The sequence below is a fragment of the Pristis pectinata genome, chromosome 6 (assembly GCF_009764475.1).
Source record: "Pristis pectinata isolate sPriPec2 chromosome 6, sPriPec2.1.pri, whole genome shotgun sequence".
NCBI lineage: Eukaryota > Metazoa > Chordata > Chondrichthyes > Rhinopristiformes > Pristidae > Pristis > Pristis pectinata.
Genome location: NC_067410.1, coordinates 91,854,871 through 91,876,234, shown reverse-complemented (window position 1 = coordinate 91,876,234; position 21,364 = coordinate 91,854,871). Strand labels below are relative to the sequence as shown.

At 37.3% G+C, this 21,364-nt stretch overlaps 1 protein-coding gene across 3 annotated transcripts in view; it reads right to left on the bottom strand.

Annotated features, from left to right (window-relative positions):
• The window catches only part of LOC127571195 (coiled-coil domain-containing protein 39-like), a 101,056-nt gene that overhangs the window by 32,839 nt on the left and 46,853 nt on the right, over positions 1-21,364 (bottom strand). For all 3 annotated transcript variants that reach the window (XM_052017340.1, XM_052017338.1, XM_052017339.1), the window contains 7 exons: positions 20,242-20,370; positions 16,052-16,243; positions 14,654-14,757; positions 12,655-12,787; positions 7,011-7,205; positions 3,521-3,685; positions 297-434 (listed from right to left, as the gene is read on the bottom strand). In XM_052017340.1, the coding sequence (XP_051873300.1) occupies positions 297-434; positions 3,521-3,685; positions 7,011-7,205; positions 12,655-12,787; positions 14,654-14,757; positions 16,052-16,243; positions 20,242-20,370 (1,056 nt within the window). The remainder of the gene's footprint in view (positions 1-296; positions 435-3,520; positions 3,686-7,010; positions 7,206-12,654; positions 12,788-14,653; positions 14,758-16,051; positions 16,244-20,241; positions 20,371-21,364) is intronic.

Here is a 21,364-nt window from a genome sequence, read left to right as displayed (position 1 = left end):
AGCCTCGTATTAACAGTGATGTAGGTCAGAGTGGGAGTTGGAAGGAGAATTAAAGTGGCAGCCAACAGGGAACTCTGAATTGCCTGTGCAGTCTCATTGAAAGTGTTCTATGAAGTAAGTGAATTGCTTTTTTGCTTGTAAGGACTATCATGGTCCCTGCATGATAAGAATCTTGTACCTCTCCTTGTGCTCCATCTACAAATGAATACTGTTTGTTTGAATTCAGAGTTCATAGAGTTATTTATCTGAGCCAGTAACATTATGTAAATTGATATTTTCAGTTATTCTTCTCTTACTTGTTCAGCAAGTTTGTTCTTTTTTAATTCTTTTTCTCCATTATCAATGTGAAGATGGACTTCTTCTATTTTACTAGTCAGATCAATTTTCTCCTCTCCGCACTTGTCCAGATATCTCCTCAAATGCTGAATATCATTCTGCAGTAAGGGAAGCAAATGGTAGGTTGTTCTATGACCTGCTTCTCACAAAACCCACACAGTTTAAAAGATTATTTGCACAGACTGCATCATTTTAATTTTCAGTGCACCAAATGAAATTGTTAAACATTTGGTATGTATTATACTGCATGAAATACCTCTGTTAAACATTTGGTATGTATTATACTGCATGAAATACCTCTGTTATAAAAATCGGAAAATAATAAATTTAGAAATAACTTGCTGACAATTAAATACAAAGCAACCATTTAAATTTAAGAGTCAGTGAATCTACAATTTGTTTGCCAGACAAAGCAACTCAGAAGAAAGCTTTACTTCACTTTTTATTTATAAAATTATATTTGCAAGAGGCACATTGAGAAATTCTGTTATGCACAGAGGAATGATGATGAGAGTAATTTGGCAGTGATAACAATTGTTAAAATATTGTTGTTTAAAGAGGGAAAGGCTTTGGGATTGGGCCTTGCCTTCATTACTGTTTCTGGGCCTCTACTAATGGCGCATCCAGCTACAGGATGGCACTAGATTTGGTATTTGTCATTATTTCCTCTTTTCTTGCTTTTAATTCAGCAGGGAATTTTATTCAGAGATTAGTGTACCATACTTAACATCAGCAAGTGAAAAGAAAGGCTCAGCTTCTGTTTGCCTACCATCCAATATAGTGTATACAGTACAGAAACAAGCCCTTCAGCCCACCATGTGTATGCTGAGCATTGAGTACTGATCTATACTATTCACACTCAAATTTATGAAGTTCAATTTATGGGAAATTGTGAAAATAAATATATGTCCAAAAAGTTGGTGTTGAGACATTCATGAAGATGGCCTTTACTCAATGAATTGTTTGAGATTGTGGGATGATGATTAAAAAATGAGTTAAAAATACTGATGCAAGGGAAATGTTAGACCACACTTGGAGTATTGTGTTCAGTTCTGGCTGCCTCATCATAGGAAGGATGTGGAAGCTTTATAGAGGGTGCGGAGGAGATTTACCAGGATGCCGCCTAGATTGGAGAGCATATCTTATGAGGAGAGGTTGCGTGAGCTAGGGCTTTTCTCTTTGGAGAGAAGGAGGATGACAAGTAACTTAGTAGAGGTGTACAAGATGATAAAAAGGCATAGATCAAGTGGACAGTCAGAGACTTTTTCCCAGGGTGAAAATGGCTAACACGAGGGGGCATAACTTTAAGGTGACTGGAGGAAGGTATGGGGGGGATGTCAGAAGTAAGTTTTTTTCTTTACACAGAGAGTGGTGGGTGCGTGGAACATACTGCTGGCAGAGGTGGTGGAGGCAGATGCATTAGGGACGTTTAAGAGACTCTTAGATAGCCACGTGGATGATAGAAAAATGGAGGGCTATGTGGGGGGGTGGGGGGGAAGAGTTAGATAGATCTTAGAGTGGGATAAAATGTTGGTACAACAGCGTGGGCCGAAGGGCCTGCACTGTGCTGTATTGTTCTATGTTCCATGTGTCTGTGCAAAGTATTCTCAAAGTAACATTTTACTTTTAGTTTTCTATTTTCATAATAGTGAAGGGTAACCCCTTCTTGTCATGCTTTTTTACTGGTTTATTGGGGGTCCTAAAATACTGTGAAATCCATCCTTTTTTTAAAAAGTAATTTGGGATGTAGGAGCCATAGGCATGGCAGGCCTTATACCCCTGTTGCTCTGAAAAGGTGGTGATGAAGCTCCTTTTTGAACCATTACAAATCTGACTGGTTTGATACAACAAAGTGATTTGCTATGCCACTTCATAAGACAGTTATACAAAGAAACTAATTAGAGCAAGCCATTCTGCCCCTCAAGCCTGCCCTGCCCTCAAGCCATTCCATCAGTTCATGACTGATCTGACTGTATCATCAACTCTGCGTTCCACATTACACCATAACCTTTCATCCCTTTGCTTGTCAAGAATCTATTTACTGTGGTCTTAAAAATAATCAGAGACTCTGCCTCAGTTGGTCCTTCAATGAAGAGTTCCAAAGACACATGACGTTTAGGAGAAAAGTTTTGTCTCATCTCTCTTAAAAGGGTGACATTTATTAGTCATATGTTAAATTGGAGTCATATTTAAGCCACATAACTGGTTTTCCTTTTGGGAAGAAAAACTGCTAAGGTTTATAACTATCCAACAACCTTGTGGTCATTCTTACGGATACTAGATTCGGTGATTTACTACTGACTCAACCCCCATGCTGACCTTGAGGGAATCCTGAACTAGGACTCCCAAGTCCCTTTGCACCTCTGATTTCTGAATTCTCTCCCTATTTATAAAATAGTCAACTTCTTATTTTCTTTTGAGTAAAGTGCATAACCCCACACTTCCCTACACTGTATTCCATCTACTTCTTTGCCGATTCTCCCAACTTGTGCAAGTCTTTCTGCAGGCTCCCTGCCTCTGTAACGCTAGCTGTCCCTCCACCTATCTCTGTATTGTCTGCAAACTTGGCCACAATACCATCAATTTCTTCATCCAGATCATACCAGGTAGTCCTTCATCCAGATCATACAGGTAGTAACACCAATAATATTGTTACCCCTCAATACTACACTGCAGAATCTGTCTCGACTTTTGTGTTTAAATTTGTAGAGTGAGGCTTGAAGCTAGAACATTTGTTATTCATAGGCAAGAGCTTTATAAGCTTTGTGGATAATTGAGCCACATCTAACATATTCTTTAACTATGGGTGTTTTACTAGTTTCAGTACTTTCAATTTCATGCGTTCATTCAGTAACTCTTTCAGGTCTGTGTTCAGAATGATGCAGTTTGCAGTTGTTTTCACTTTTTTTTAATTAAACATTCAAATATCGTTGATAATATATTCAACAAAGCCAACATTTCACACTTTTATAAATCTATACTTTATTGGATAGTGCTACTTAGCCATTTTTGGCAAATCACTTAATATTCTGATGAAACAAACAATTGTGCAATTGATTTAAAACAACATTATGTGAAATTAGAGATATTCTGAAAAGAGGAACAAGATCAAAATACTCAGTCAATGAAAGGAAATTTGTCAAGATTTGTAAAATGAGTTATACTGTACATGCAGATTAATTACCTGGAGTTTCTTAAGTTGTAAGTTTAATAGGTTCACTGTGCTCTTCTTCTCTTCTAAAGTCTTTGAGAGTTCTTCCACCTTATCGCCCAAAATCTCTTTTTCATTATTGCTCACATTTCCTTCTAACTTGGCCAGCCTTCGCTCCAGCTGCTGGATCTGAAAATCCTATCAACAGAAAATATATATTCCATCAAGCCAGTCAAGCTTAATGTATTTTTGTTCTACCACAGAAAAGAAATTGCTTTTCATTTGTTGGTGCTAAATGTGTGCAAAAGTACTTGCCACCTACTGTACTTGTATCTTAAAAATGTGTTCTAGTCTCTGGTATCAAACACTGTGAAATTAGAGTGGTGGTCAATACATTCAATGCAAATGCAAAAAGATAAAAGTCTGCCTTGAATTTTCTGTTGTACAGTATTAATATTCCTAAAATGTAAAAGCAGCCTTTGAATTAATTGCAAAATGGTCTATTTTTCATCAAGTATACAATGATTCACTGGTGTTACCTGCCTTTCAACTGATGATAGAAATAAATGCATTTTTAAGTAAACTTGTGTACAAGATGATGAAATGGAAAATAATATTGAGGAGTAATTTTCTATTTTTGATATAAGCAAGTAAGGTGTTGATTACAAGCAAGATATGCTCTGATATAAAAACGGGAAGTATACATTCACAACATCTATAAATCTGGATTTTAACCTTGATCTTTGAGGTTAAAGACAATTTCTAAATCACTGGTTCCTTTATGCAAATATTATCTCTCAAACTGGCAGTGAAAATGATGTTGCAGCTTTGTTGCTTTTGAACAACTTCAGCTCAGGTGAAGTGTGTAGCAAAGCAGGTATGACAGAAAGTAAACATTTTATTCTAGTTTCTTTTGATATCCATCCCTTTAATTCAATTAGTATTTTCCAGTTTAAAAATAGCTGCAACATCCGTCATCAAAAATCCACATCATCTGGGCCATGCCATCGTCTTGCAGCTACCATCAGGTAGGAGGTACAGAAGCCTGAAGTCCCACACCACCAGGTTCAAAAACAGTTACTTCCCTTCAGTTTGTGAACCAACCCTAATCTGCACAACCCTAATCACTACCTCAGTACAGCAACACCATGACCATTTTGCACTACAATGGACTGATTTTTTTTGTTCTGTGTTCTTTCTTCTCAAAATTGTGTATAATTTATGTTCTATTTATGGTTTTCTTGTGAATGTTGTTGTATCTGATGCTATGTGCCTGTAATGCTGCTGCAAGTAAGCTTTTCATTGTACCTGTGCAAATGTGTACATTGACTGACTAAAATCCAGTCTTCAGCTTTAGTCACTGCTTATGCAAGTTTCAGATGGACTTTTTATAAATTTAATCTTTCAGGACTTTGGTGTCACACTTCTGGTTGCACTCCAAACATTCATTCCCTGTACCATGGCTGTCTCATTTATAAAATGCCCTATACTTGCCTATGCTACTCCAACAGAACCTTTTTAACCTGTACCTTCTATACATAGGACTAGTGTAGCAGGCACATGAGAATACTACCTGCATGTTACCTTCCAAGTCACACATTATCTGACGACGAAATAAATAACTTTTCCTTCATTGTGTCAAGTGTAAATCCTGGAACTCCCTACTCAGAAGAATTATGTGAGTACCTTTACCAGAAGGGCTACAGTGATTCTAGGTGTTTTACCATAAAGTTCTCAAAGACAGTTAGTGAAGAGCAATGAATTCTGGCCATACTCACAACAACCATGTCCCAAAAAATGAATAAAGACAAGAACAATGGGTTCTGTTCTAATTATTCTGAACAGTGATAAACTTTAAATACTTTTACAAAACCCTTTTGACAACCAACAAAGCCATGTCCCCCCAGGGTACCCCAGTTGTGCAGGTCTTCCAATGACCCTACAATTCAGAAACCTTTACAAACTACTAAATTAAATAAATGATTGAAAAGTTTTGAAGGAATTTTCTCTGTGATTTAAATAAGAAATAAGCCAAAATCAATTGAAACAATTAATTAAAGACATTAAACAAACCATACAATTTATGCTGATTCTGTGTCAGCATAAATTCTCCTGAATCTGTGCAAGATCCAGCTCTGCTACTGAGCCCTTTGGGAAATAGGCAGCAGAGCTTGCCCAGTAAGTCTGTTACTTGCATGCTCATGCAGGAGTCCCAAAATTTATCTGCATTTATGCTGATGAATGCTGGCAGTCGTGTGTGGAAGTGCCAATATTTACAAGAAAAATCTGTGCCAATATCTACTATAAATGTTATGAAAGACATCATTGTTGCTTATTCATCTCATCATTTATTGTTTAATAAGGTTTTTTTTGGAGGTTAAAGTCCAAGGTGAGCTCAAATGCTGGTAAAGGTCAACTTTTTGAAGATATCAAAAATGTTATGGAATCACACAATAAATACATTTGTCAAAAAAATCATTTCTAATATTGGACATATTACAAAAATCTATGTAAATATTATGGCCAATAGAAGTTTTCTCAAGGTATGGAGAGCCAAACATGGATCCTCAAGAGCATCCAAGTTAGCCATGGTTAGGACAAAGAAAACATTAAGATCTGAAAAATAAACACTGAAGAACTGTTTGGTATTGTGGATTTTTACAGTGGCCCTTCAATGTTAAAGTCTGTGTTTGCACTCAGGCCAGAGATTGAAACAAAAACTTCTCTGTTTACATTAATGGTGATACAAAAATGAATTTGGGCAAAGTTGATCCAGTATCAAATGGATAGAGAACCAGAATACAAAACGGTTAGCCATTTGTCTTCACTGGTGAATTTTACTCAACAGCATCATCGACATGGGAAATGGGAAAAAATATCTCAATGGTCCAGTGGGAGTTCTCTTCTAATATTGGGGCTTTGCACAGGCTCAACCGGAGTAAAGGGGATGCTGCTCTGTAATTAGCCATGCTAGAATTCACCATTTATTGTTAATGGATGAGAGATGGATGATCTAACAAGAACATCTATTTTTGATTTCTATTAACTTCATTGTCATGTCCACAAACTTAACCAAGCAAAATTACCAATCAAACATTTGAAAATTGCAAATACAAGTAGATCACGCTGTGCAAAATTTTTACACTAACGCTTTGCTGCCAGAACATTGAATTTTCAGACAACTTTTATATTTTTTATCCAAACAGACATTTAGTGGAAACAATAATGGCAGATTATTCTCAGATTGTAACATCCTTGTCCAGCCATTGTGTACTAGAGATAAAACTACCCCATCAATGACTTTTAAAAGTATATTATAATTTGCATAAGTATTCCATTGACCCACGAGCTCTACTGCCTTTGCTTGTCAAATGTAATGTAACAGAGTCCTTTTTAATATTTAATACAAAAAATATTTAAACCTATTTATCATTACATGACAACACCTGAAACATCTAGAAAAACTTGTTAACTGTAACACTATACAGCAAAGCAATATGGATAACAATATACCTGTGGTTACCTGGCTATAGATTACTTCCTGCTGTTTGATACTTTCATGGTCAAGTTTGTCAATTCGGCTGTTGAGATTGCGGAGTGTTGCCTTGTTTCCTGATATTTGGTTTGTAGTTGTTTTGACTTCCTCGTTAAGAGAATAAAGCTCCTCAGTCTTCCTAAACTTCCTGTCTTCTAGATACTTCATCTGGTCATCCAGTTCCTATTAATTAAAGATTCATAGATTTAAAAAAAAGAACATACTTTGACATTGTGGAATGACTCTTTGCATGAACTAAATTCACTAAAACTCCGATAATCTGGCACTCTTTGGGATTTGGTAATCCCAGATTAGCAGTTTTTCCCAAACTGTGGAATGTTACTCTGATTAATACCCGACACACTTTTATGTCACTTTCTTTTCATGTTACACAGTGATATAAGTTTTTTCAGTGAATCCTTTGAGTTTAAAGGGAGTGGGTAATAGAACCCAGTGAGTTTCAGTTTGTATGTCCGAGCTTGTCAAAGAAACATACAATCACTCCAGTCCCCAGCTCCAAGCATTCAATTTTCTTTTGACAAGCTCAAACATACAAACTGAAACTTGCTGGATTCTATCACCACTCCCTTTGAACTCAATGGATTCACTGAAAAATCTTATCATATGACTTGTGTTCCAGCTATTTTGCCCTCTAGCACAGCTCCAGCCACATATCCAGTCCCAGCTGCACTCCAAAGCTTAGCTCACTCTAAACTAATGCGCGAGTCAGTTGTTAAACCATTAAGATTTCCAAACAACTCTATCTTATTGGACTTCTACTGCATAAAATAGTTGGAAAAATTCTGAAATTTACACTAATCAGATATGGCCTTTGAGTCATTTGTTTAGAATAATTGCCCCCATGGATCACAAAACAAAATCAGCATACAATCCCCGGATTATGTAAGGGGTTCCAATCTGATTAACTATCCGAAAACAGATTTCTCTGTAAACTAGAAATGCCCGTTTTCTATAGCTACCCCATATAGTATCACTCTACATGCACTTACTAGAATTCTTTCATTTCATCAAATATTCACCCTAACACTAACAATAATTAAGCTAAAGGAATATATACTAGTCATTAATGAACACCACAAAAGATTTTATTATTATTACTATCTTGAATAATGTTTTAAAAATGTATGGGACAATTTGTGTAAAATCAGATTTCCGTAAGAAAGGTAATTCATAACCCGGGGAGCCCCTGTAATTAGATGGATGACAATTATAAACTTGCCACATTCAGTGCTAGTTAAGACAGTATGAATCTTTCATTTGTCTATGAATCTCTTCTTTGCTTTCTTTCTCACTCCTCAGTCAAAAAATTCTTGTTATTGTTCAACTCAATTTGAAGTTTATTTCTGTATATAAATCTTCATGTGGCTTCCCCAATTAACATTAAAATGAGCATTGGTCTTCCCTCCTGGGTGGTAATTAGCCAAATTGGATTTGTCCTTTTTGTGAATAGGACATACCTGGACAATTTTCCACATTAACGGACATATGCCAAGGGTGTAACTGTATTGAAACAGCTTGGCTAAAGAAAACAGTTGCTTCCAAAGTATTACTTCTGGTATATTGCCTTCTCTTGTAATGTTAGCCTCCTTGTCCTGTTAGCTGCTTAATTTTCCACCATCATCCAAGTGTGTGTGCAGAGCTATAATTTGATCCATTGGTTATGAGATTGCTTTTCTCTGTTTATTGTGTGTTGTTTTTGCTGTTAAGCATGCTTGTCCAGAATTGCTGCTTCAGTAGGCCAGCACCTCATTATTTTTAGATATGGCTAATGATGCTCTTCGTATGCCCTTCTACACTCCTCATTGACTTGGGACTGATCCCCTGGTTTGATAGTAATGGCAGACTGAGGAATATGCTGAACCATAAGAACATAGGAGTAGGAGTAGGCCACTCAGCTGTTCAAACCTGCCTTTCTATTCAATGTGATCTTGGCTGATTCACTCCAGGCCTCATCCCCTCTTCTATGTCAGTTTTGAATGTTTTGAAAGATTGGGGGATTTAGGGCTAATTCCTCCTTAAGTACTGATGATCCATCCTCCACAACCCTTTGGGGTGGAGAATTTCAGAGATTCACCAGCCTCTGTGAGATGTTCCTTAGTTTTAAATGACCGTCCCCCATTCCTATAATCATGTCCTCTCATTCGAAATTCTCCAGTTAGTGGAAACAACTCAACATCTGCCTTGTCACGTCCCCTCAGGATCTTGTAAGCTTTAATAAGATCACCCCACATTCTTCTAAACTCTAAAGAATATAGATCTACTTTCTTTGTTATAGGACAACCCTCTAATCCCAAAAATTAGCCTAGTGAATCTCTTTGTTCCTGCTTCCAATTCCAGTATATTGAGAGCTCAGGGACAGTATGTTCTGGTTAGAACGAAGGACAAGGCCAGCAGGATCAGGGAACCCTGGACGTTAAGAGATATTGAGGCTCTGGTGAAGAAAAAGGAGGCATAAGACAAGTATTAGCAGCAGTGATAAATGAATCCCTTGAGGAGGTACAGGAGTACACTTCAGAGGTACATTAGGAGGGCAAAAAGGGGACATTAGATAGCTTTGGCAGATAAAATAAATCAAGTTTACTGTTATATACACAAGTACAGTGAGGTGCAGGTATAATGAAAAACTTGTTTGCAGCAGCATCAAAGACATGTAGATACAGAGAACACAGAATATAAGTTATACAAGACAGGGAAGAGAGCAAAAAAAAGACTGCACGAAAACAAGACCTTAGTGCAAAAAAAACACAATCAGACAAGTCCATGGTAGTGCAAGAGGTGGTGTGTCGTGTTCTGTTGCTGAGGTAGGGTTATGGTTGTGCAGGTCGGTTCAAAAACCTGACGTTTGTAGGAAAGTAGCTGTTCCCGAACCTGGTGGTGTGGGACTTCAGGCCTCTGTACCTCTTGCCTGACGGTAGCAGTGAGAAGATGGCATGACCCGGTTGGTGGGGATCCTTGATGATAGATGCCGCCTTCTTGTGGGGAGGGCTGTGCCCATGATGGACCAGCTGTGTCCACTACTCTGTGCAGCCTCTTGCATTCTTATACATTGGAACTGCCGTATCAGGCCACGGTAAAACCTCTCAGGATACTTTCAACAGTATATCTATGGTGTCCTTTGGTCTCCTTGTAATCCAAAGAGATTCTACAAGTATTTTAAGGTCAAGAGTGACTAGGGAGAGAATAGGGCCCTTAAAGAGCAGGGCAGGACTTGACAGTAAATAGCAGAACTCTGGAGAGTGCTGCAGAACAAAAGAGACCTAGGGGTACAAGTACACTGAAAGCGGTGACACACTTACCAGGCTGGTGAAGAAGGCATCTGGCACACGGCACACTTTAGGGGAAAGATTTAAAAGGGACATGAGGGGCAACTTTTTCCACACAGAGGGTGGTGAGTATTTGGAAGGAGCTGCCCGAGGAAATGGTAGAGGCAGGCACAATGACATTTGGATAGGTACATGGATAGGAAAGGTTTAGAGGGACAGGAAGCAAATGCAGGCAAATGGGACTAGTTCAGTTAAGCAACTTGGTTGGCACGGACGGAGTTGTGTCAAAGGATCTGTTTCTGTGCTGTATAGCTCTGACTCTATATCCTTTCTTAAATAAGGCGACCAAATCTGTGCCCAATACTCCAGGTGTGGCCTCACTAGGACCCTGTAAAATTATAACAATAATTTCTATTTCTAGACGCCATCCCTCTTGCAATAAAGGCCAATATGCCATTTGCTTTCCTAATCTGAACCTGTCTACTAACTTTTTGCTATTCGTACTGAAGGACATCTAGGTCGCTTTCTACTTCACTGTGCAATCTTCGTCCATTTAGATAATAGTCTGCCTTTAGAAACCTCTTACCTAAATACATAACCTCACACTTTCTCACATTAAACTCCATTGCCAAGTTTTCACCCACTGTGCGGGCTGGTCCCAGAACACACTACGCAAAAAGATGCGTTTCAATGTACATGTGACTAATAAAAGATATCTTATCTCTATCCAGTTGCAGAGTCCTAATATCCTCATTGCAACATGCCCTCTCAGCTAGTTTCATGTCATTGGAAAACTAAAGATTGTAGTGGTGTACATTTCTGTGGTTACAGATTGTAGTGGTGTATATTTCTGAGGTTAGAGAGGGGAAAAATTGCAGAGCAGAGTAGACAGGGATTTAGGTGTTCTTGTCCACAAATTGCAAAATGTTAGCAGGCAAGTGCAGATCAGGAAAGCAAATGGCATTTCTACTGTTGCTGATGGTCCACGTCATCAATGCCCAGTTCTGAGTTGCCAGATCTGTTCTGAAACTATGCCATTTTGCATTTTATAGTGCCACACAACATGATTTATGGTGTGAATGTGAATAAAGAATGAATGTGAACACTCAATGTGAAGGCAGGACTTTGCCTCCATAAGTACTGTGCAATGGTCACTTCTACCAAAGCTATCATGGGAGGAATGCAAATGCCACAGGTACATTGGTGAGGAGGGAGGATGGTAGTTGGTAACCAGAAGGAGGTTTCTGTCCCTGATCTGACATGATACCCTGAGATTTCAAAGGGGCTGGAATCAACACTGAGAACTCTGAGGGTTACACCCTCTCACCTGAAAACCAATCTGCTGCTAACTATGTTGGATCTGTCTTGTGGGTGGGACAGGACGTGGCCAAGTATCCTGTATAAAAAGTATGATTCTGTGAGTACGATGGTGTCAGTCTGTTGCTTGAACCATCTGTGGGATAGCTCTCCCAAGTTAGATACCAGTACCCATATTTTTGAGGAGGACTTCGCATGGTTGATTAGGCTGGGAATAACTTTGCTTTGTCTGTATTCAGTGCCTAAGTTGATGGTGGGTGGTCCATTCAGTTTTATTCATTCTGTTTGAATGCCACAGTACCATCGCAAGTAATTCTGAGCTTGTGAATGCAATGGAGTCACTTTATGCAATTTTATTTGACATGGATGCTAAAATCTTCCACGATGCAAATAGCGCATCAAGGACAATTTAACACAAATAGTCAGACTTTAACGATATGCTGATTCTAGCAAATTTATATATTTCATACCATGTTGAATGACAACTAACAACTCAGTCAATTGACGCATTTAAAGCAAAAACTTCCAGATGGTTCATAAAAACTACAATATTCTTTCCAATTCTGAACAAGTTCCCCCTGCTATCACTCCTTCTGATTTACTTTTCTCATATTCAGGTCTCTCTTGTTACAGTCACTATATATTTTTCATGGGAAAATGGTCTGTATAGGTCCTGCAATCAATTAAATGGCAAGTGTTGTTCTTGGAAGTTTCTGTAGTTACACAGCTGCTTGGCTCCTCTCCATGTTATCTCAATAGCCTCTTCATGCTTTCTCCAGGTCAAAACAACCCAAAAAACTAAATGAACTTGTTTTCAGTCTTTGCATAATGTGGTTACAATTGTTCAATCTGATTTGCTGGCAGCTTTATACCATGTACTTTCTTTGGAATGTGATAGAGACTTACAAGTTTTCATTTAAATCAGTAATTATACAAGCAAAAAGTAAGAAAAAAACAGTGTAAAAATACACGTTGAAAGGCCATACTTAAAAAGTCATGATTTAACTAAAAATTACTCGTAATTTACTCACCTTCACTATTTTTTCTTCATTTTTCAGTACCTTCTCCATTCTAGCCACTTGTTCCTCAGTACTCACCACTGTTTCAGTCACAGCTTTGAGTTTGCCCTCAAGAGCTTTGCTTTCCTCTTTAGCTTTCATCAGTCTGCAAGTTAAATTAAAATGTGATCTACATAATCAACATCAAATCCTCACCCAATATTGTTTCAGTAAAACCATTAATAAGGTACTTTTTTGGTTTCATAAGGCAGGCAATACATCTATAGAATTAATGGCTTTCTTCACTTCACTTAGAAATAATAATCTTTAGCAGTTGTCAGTTTTATCATACAAACCTTCCATTGGCTCAAATAATTTCCCTTCATGCAATTTTATTTTCTCAAAATTCTGGAAGGTAAGGTATTATAATGAAAACAGAAAGACCACTGCTTCTATGAGACCTTACAGGCTGCCTTCTGCCCTTCCACAGGGATTTTATTAGTTTAAGTGACAAATGAGATCTTCTTAATCTCTATATGAATAACCACTCCATCCTCCTCAAAGTCACCCTGGATTTAGTCCATGTCCACTCCATTCTCCTCAAAGTCACCCAGATGTACTTCATGTTCAAGGTATTGCTCAATTGTGTTCCTATTTATATCAGTCTTAGACATTACATTATATCCAAAGGCTTTTACTTGTCTGTACATCCACGCAGTTGAGCTGTTACAATAATCTAAAACATTTGTTATACTTTCCATCCTCCTTTTGACTTTTAACAGTATGACTTGGAAGTTACTTCAACAAAACCAAAGCCGTCCTCTCTGGTTACCCTTGCACTTTATTGACTCCATGAGCTTCTCCAACTTTCAGCATACCAAAATATATTTAGAAGGATGTTGTATTTGATCTTCAGGTTCACTGAAATTATCAGGGTTCCGAGTAGATTTCTATTTTGGATGGTATAAAGATCTAGTTAAAGGAGTGACCTTTAATGCTGATTCCCAACAAATACACAGTGCATAGATATAAAAGAGAGTATGAAGTGATGTCACTTTCTCATTACTGTTGGTGTTTGAGGATTACATCCTCATAAATTTCAGTATTGAAATAAAAGAATGGTAATGTTTTGTGTTGCGCAGTTTCATTTATCATCTTCAAGGTAGAAGAAAAATAGAGCAGTGAGTAATTTCAGTAAATAATATTTCACTGGCCATTTAGTACAAACAAATGAAGCTACTTTGATGGAGATTTTAGCTTTGTTATTCATTTTCCCCTTTATAAAGTCAACCATTATCTATTTTTTCTGCTCAGCTAATAATAACAACTATGGATATAAATTTAAATGGCTATCAATACATACTTGCATTTATATAACACGTTTAGTGTAAAGTTTTGAGGAGCAAAATTATATAAAATGGACAAGGCGATTAAGAGAAATAATCAAAGAAAATTGAAAGCACAGTCAGACATGGATGAAGAATGTTTTTGAAGATGCTGGAACAGTTATAGAGGTGAAGCGTTTTGGCAAAAGAGCTCCAGAGAATGGTATCAATATGCCTAAAGGCTCTCATTAATAATAGGACAAAATTTGGATTGAGAAGAACCGATGGATTAAGAGAGAATATATGAATTAAGAGAGGTCTGATGAATCAAGGCCATGAAGGAATGTATAAGGAATTGGAACTTAATGTACAGGAAATGATGAACTAAATTAAATCAGTGATGGCATGTGTATGATTCTCTTGTCTGGGGAAGAACACAATTGGCAGGGTTTTGGATAACTTGGATGCAGAAAAGGAGAGCTCCAGAATAATCATTCCTGTTAACCCAGAAACCAACACCTCTGTGCTGGGAGAACTTAAAACCTTTGTATAAAGACAGAAAATATTTTATCCAAGAACCAACCCCCATCCCATCAATTACACTTTTCCTAAACTATGGAAATATGTCAAATAATTAAAAGAAAATAAAATCACCATGTTCATAATGGCAAAAATAAATACATCATGACAATGAGTAATTCTCTTACTTGTTGGACTTTTCTAAGTTTTCCCGTTTCAAATTTGTTATTTGACTTCTGACAGTTTCCAGATCAGTTGCAGTTCTATCCACTCTGCTTTTTAAGGTGCCAAGCTGTACATATTACCAGAGAAATTTTAGATAGCACTTTAAAAATCACAATGTTATATAATCAACTAATAAGGTTTCAATACAGGACAAAAAATAAGCAAGCTACAGAGAATATTTATCTGCTCATATACCATCTGCTAGATACCATATTGGAAATCCATAAATAAAGTTTTTCAAAAATCTTGGGTTTTGACTGTTACTGGCAAAGCAGGTGTCCAACTTATGTTTGAGGCATTTCCCATTCCTAATTGTTCTTGACCCAATTGATTTCATTTTGCTTTCCAAATTCTATTCACTATGTCCTCATTATCTGCTGAGCTGCTAATTCATGAATGTTGGTAAACAGAATGCATTGCTCCAGAGCCCTTTCCTGTGATGTCCGGTGAATTCTGTTTGCCATGAGGTAGATAGCATTTGAAGGTCCTACACCTGACAGCTTAACTGTTTTTCTTTCCACAGATGCTGCTTGACTTCCTGAGTACTTCCAGCATTTACTGTGTATGAGTTTTGTGAATCTTGTTGGCCAAGTATTATTTGTAGAAGTGAATTGAAATTATTGCCTCAAAAAACATTTCCCAAGATTTTACTTTTTATGCAGTGATTTCAATCCACGCCTACAGATACATATTAAGTTAAGCTTTCAGGAACAGTCTAATTTGTGCCATATCTGGAAGTCTGTCGCTGGTTCTCCTGTGTCCTTTATCTGTCTGACTGAAACTACTGGTGTTGCAACATGTGTAACTACTGCTTTGAATAACCAGGTAAAATTTTTTGGCAGTGACTACTTTTAGGAAATAGTGAAAAAAAATGTAAAGGTATTAGATATATAAATGGGTTAATATATGATCATTTTGTATGTATGAAAATTAATAACTGCAAAAATTATTATGTAAAAGATACTTCCATTTAAGCTTCCCTAAACATTACTTTCTATCTTGAACATGTGTGCATTTCTTACTCTCCTGCATTCATTATTTGAAGCACCACTTATTCAGACAACTCCTTTCAGCCTGAATGAAGATGTTCACACACTGCTTTGAAGTTTAAAAAAAATTTTGTTCATTAAAATAAAGATAATTTTTAACAGGTAACTTACTTTCACATTGCCTCCAATCTGCAGCCCAACAACCCCTCTGAAATCAATAAGATCTTGTATCCATCACCATCTAATGCAGGATCTGCAAAGCAATTCCTTTTTGGAACTGCCAGCTTTTCGGTAGTGGAATCCAACCAACTTACTAACTGGTTTGAGATTTTCTAATTACAACAGTTAAATACAAATAGTTTTGTTAGATACCTCATTTTGTAGTTGAATACGGTTTGTTTCATGCGTTTGATACTCTAACCGAAGCTTAGCTGCTTGACGTTCACTTATGGAAATTTTTTTTTCAAATTCTTCATTGTTTTCAGTCTCATTCTTAAGAAACTGTATTTTCTCATTTATGGCTGCTTCTTTTTCTCGTATTTCCTGTTTTACTTCTGCCAGCATCTGTTAAGGAGATATCTTTAGTGTTATGTAATAATATGAGCTAAATGCAGATCAACATTGAATAAAAAGCAAAACTCCTTGAACAATGTCAAAGCTATTACAGTTATGGGATAAAGAATTTGTTCTCCACACACTTCCATCTAACTCCAGTCTCCTGGCTGCAATGAAGTTCTATCTGAGAATGAAGAAATTTTCTTCAACAGGAAGTTTATGGTGAAGATTCGCAATTTAAATTTATACTGTTGCAAAAGTAAAATCAAAAAATCCTTTTTGCTCACGGGAAAAGGCTTAAAGAGATTCCAGATAAACAATGCAATATGTTACTCATTATTTCAAAAATATACTGGACAAAGATTAGCCTGGTGCACATCTGCTAAGATTAATACACTGGGTTTTACAACTTTCAAAGCAAATAGTTTTAGGATCATGATTTAGATGCTTTCATAAAAAAGCTGATGCAGATGCAGGATGAACTTTGTGTTTTGTTGGACCTGCCTGGCTAAATGCAGGAAATAACAAGGAGTAATGTGAAGCTCTAAAGGAATAATGAGATGTCACCAAGGAGCAGTTTGGTATCTCCATTAAGCAGAGAAATGCCAATTGTGTGCATATCACTGTTTTCATTGAGCAGATTATTGCCCTAAGTAGACACACCAACCCTTGAGCAACTCCAGGAAGTTGAATGTCAGCAAATAACTCTCCTCCATTAGCAGAGGGATAACACATGTGAGCAAGTGGCTCTCTTGTGATCAGAATCCTACTCAGATTGCACACAGAGCTGACTCTGAGAAGAACAATGACAGAACATGCACCTCTGATTTGGAGTCTGTCGACTGCATCAGCTCTGGTCTTGAAGATTCGAAACAATGGTTCAGCAGTCTGAGTACCAACAGATCATTCAACCCTTGCCTATCCAGTCCACTGAGAGGTTCAGGGCATTTATTTTCCTGCTCATGTGGACATCAATTTACCTCCATTCTGACAGCACTTTCATCTGTGTCCCACAAACACTTCTCTTTCAATTAGCTCTGGACAGCAGTCTGAGACCAGCATCTTGAGTAAAAACTTTTTTAGGTCAACACGGATATTTGTGTGGATGGAGAGAAGTGTGTGAAACTACAGACAAATGCCTTAACTTTCTTTTGATGTATTATGTGATGTTGCATTGCTACAAGAGGATTCTCAAAGCACAAGTATGTTCAAATTAGTGCTCATTTAAGGGCTCCAGATAACTGTAGAAATATAAGAAAGGCAATAAACTAGTACAACACACTGCTAGTTCTACTAAGACTATACAATGATAGTTTTGAGCTCCAATTTATAAATGGTGTAAGTGTAAGCAGTCATTGAACAAACAATATCATTAGACATGCTCCTGATTTCGGGAAAATGTCAGGACCGCTTCGGCGGAATCCAATTCAAGATGCTCAGTCCAATTGTGCAGTTGTTAAGATTTTACCTGGAGATGATCATAAGGCTGTCCTACACTGAGTAAAAATCAATTTTTCTACATTTGGCTCCTAAAAGGTGGTATGTGATCCAATTTTTATCCATTTGTTTTTACTAACATTTTAATTTGAACGTTGCTGTATTCATTTTGTGAGATAAAGCAATGTATAAATGGAAAAAAATGCAAGAAACAACATGCCTGATTTACAATTACTTTAGCTTCATATACTATAGTGTACTTCCACAAAAGTAATCTCTTGGCATTGCTGAAAATGACAAAGATTAGAGGTAAGTGCTGAGTGATTGAGTCAGTTTCCCTCATCAAGAAGTACAGTTGCTTTGAAACTCATCCTTGGTTGGTAGCATTAAAAATGCCATCTACTGGTAATTGAAATGAAAAAAAATTGTAGAATTCTCAGCCATTGCTATAAAGTGCATTTAGTGCTACTCGCCAGCAATCATTTTCTAGCAACAGATGTATTTTTTATTCTAGGCATCATCGCCTTCACAGTGGATGTGCCTTTTAATACGTATGAATCACATTCAAAAAGTTAAGTTATTTTCTTCAAAAAGGGTTGACATTTGGTGCTGTTACTAGATTAAACATTGCTATGGAGAAGAAAAATAAATTGAGAACTTCACACCATCATGTGGCTAAAATGTATATTACACTCAATAGCATTCCTGGATATTTACTGCTCAGTGTTAATATATTGATGTGATTTCTCTGCTCTGCATATTAGATGATAATGCCAAAAGGACATAACCAATATTTTTAAAGCAGGAACTGTGCAATTATCTTTTACAGCTACTAACAGTTGCACCCAAGAATTTCACTGGATGATCTCACATCAATGATGTAAAAACAACTGATTGAAACTACATTAATACTGAATGGAGGCCTTTAAATGGACAAATACGAGAAATTTGCCTGATGTATCAATACACTATGAAGTGGCATGTCTGAAATTGACTCTTATGAAATGCCAAGTGACCAAGCCAATAGTCCCCATATAGATAGTTACCTTTACTAAGCAAGAATAGTGAAATGTCCTGAGGGTTCTATGTGCACAAATAAGGTTTAATTATGCTGGGAGATCAGTTGACAATAGTGGTAAATTTCTTCCAAGCTTTCATAACATACATTCCCTGGCATATCTAGAAATTCCTATCAGAAATAATGTGGGCTCTTTAAACAATCTGCAAATGACACAGAGAATGAATATAACAAATATTCTGTAATTTTAACCAAGACAACTTGAGATAGAAGCAATCTGTTTTACCCTTGTAGCAGCCAGACAGAGATGTCAAGTATCCCATCAGGCTCAAGAAACTTCAGCTGCTGAAATCTAGAGCAACAAACAAGATGCTGGAGGAACTCAGCAGGTCAGGTAGCATCTGTGGAGGGAAACTGTTTCCCTCCACCGATACTGCCTGACTTGCCAAGTTTCTCCAGCATTTTGTTATCACAACAGGCTCTGAAAGAGAGATGCTGGGAACCAAGAACAAAGAAGCACAGTGAAGGTCACATCATCGACACCTTGTCAGTATCAACACAAGGACATAGCTAATATAGCTTTACATCCCACTATGAACTATCTGGAGAGCAAACAGGGATGTTTGGGAAGTGACATTTTGTGAAAGGGTCAGTCTGATGAATTGCAAAAGCATAAACAGACACTCTGAATAATTAAGGAACAGATGGTTGAGATAATTGTGGAACGGCACCAGCAGGAATTTGAAGGGGTTAAAGAAACACATATTCGTATGAATAAGGACTGGACTTATAGCCATGTAATTGGCAATAAAGAACTAAGCAATGACTGTAAGGTATGTAAAGAAATATATAAAAAGTGTTCATGAGATAACCAATTGCAGTGACTCCAGAAACCAACCACAAGAAAAAGACCCAAGTCAGGGACTCAGAAGAACTTGCCAAGATCGAACTCCAGCCAGTCAAAGTTAAAGTCAAAGTCGAGTTTATTGTCATATGCACAAGTACATGTATGCAAAGGTGCAATGAAAAACTTATCTGCAGCACCATCACAGGCACATAATGTAGTCAGGTAATATAGATAGTGGGTTTTGGAAGCTGTGAAACAAGAGTTAGGTAATTATTTGAACCGCATAGTGAATCTTTGAGTTGTCTGAACTAATCACAATTAATGAAGAAATATAATTATTAGGCAAAGTCATTCTTATCATGTGCTACATTTAATTGGGAACACCACAGTACAGAGTACAACAGAAAAGAATTTAGACTTAATGTCCAGATGGTCAGTTACATGGGTTAAGGCAGCAAATCTAAAAATGTAAATGCTCCTGAAAGTACTAGTAGTAGCACTGAGACCACTAATGATGACTGCAGGAAGTGTCACGTCTGATCTCTACCAACCATCCAGACTGTCTCCTCACCATACAAGAGCATGCAAAATATAACACAATTGCCCAAAGGCCACAGCCATTTATACATAATGCCTTTAATACGAGAGGCAATACAAGATTGTGCTGAAAATTAAATTACTAATGTGGAAAGAAAAGCTACCTACCAATGCACACTTGTCCATATCTTGATCTCTTCTGTGCATCTGTTCAATTGTGTTCTGCCATCGTCTGATTAGTTCTTGCCTCTCACTGTGGGATCTGCGAAAGTCATGTGCTATTTTGTCTAGTTCCATCTAAACAGAAACAGGTTTCCAAATTTACTTTCATAAAAAACATATTTACCTTTGCTGTTAAACATTTATATTTTACATTCAAGTCTAATGACTTTTATGGAATTTCAAATGTAATGCAAAATTGTATTTAATATACACTCAACAACAATACTGAAATTCTACTGAAGCAAAAACAGGAAATGCTGGAAGCACGCAGCAGGTCAAGCAGCAGCAACGGAGAGAGATTTCAGTTCAAGAAGCCTTTATTAAACTGGGAAAATACAAAAGTACAGGGGTTTTAATTTGCAGAAATGAAGAGGGGCAAAGAGAACAGAGGGAATGTCTGTGATTGGGTGCACACAAAAACTATCAAGATAACAGTAACTTCAAACAATGGAAGTTCTTCCAATTGAAACAGCAATTCACCCGCACTTCTTCCAATTTAGTGTATTGCATTTGGTGCTCATTATTTTGTCTTGCATTGGGAAGCCAAATGCAGATTGGGTGATCACTTCCATTCAGTTCACAAAGGCAAACTTGAACTCCAACTTGGCTCTCACTTTAATTATCCATTCCTCACCACCTCTGCCTTTGGCCTCCTATGTTGCTCAAGAGTGCCCAAAGTAAGCCTGATAAACAGCACTTCAACTTCCATCTGGGCATATTAGAACCCTCAGGCCTGAATACTGAATTTAACAATTGCAGGTATGCATCCTTTTTCCCCCCTCTCTCTCTCTCCAAAGATAGCAGTACCTTTCAGTTTCAATTTTTTTTGGTTTTTTTTCTCTTCTGTTTTGAAGTAATGGTTTTTAAAGTAACTGTTAACCTGAATTTTGATCTGCACCTTGTCACCCTCTGTTCTCTCCACTCATCCACCTCTCTGCAATTTAATACATGCTTATTTCCTCACTTAAACATTCTGATGAAGGGTCCTCAGCCTGAAAAGATCAACTGCATTTCTCTCCATGGATGTTCCTTGACTGCTGAGTACTTCCATTATGCTCTGTTCTTGTTT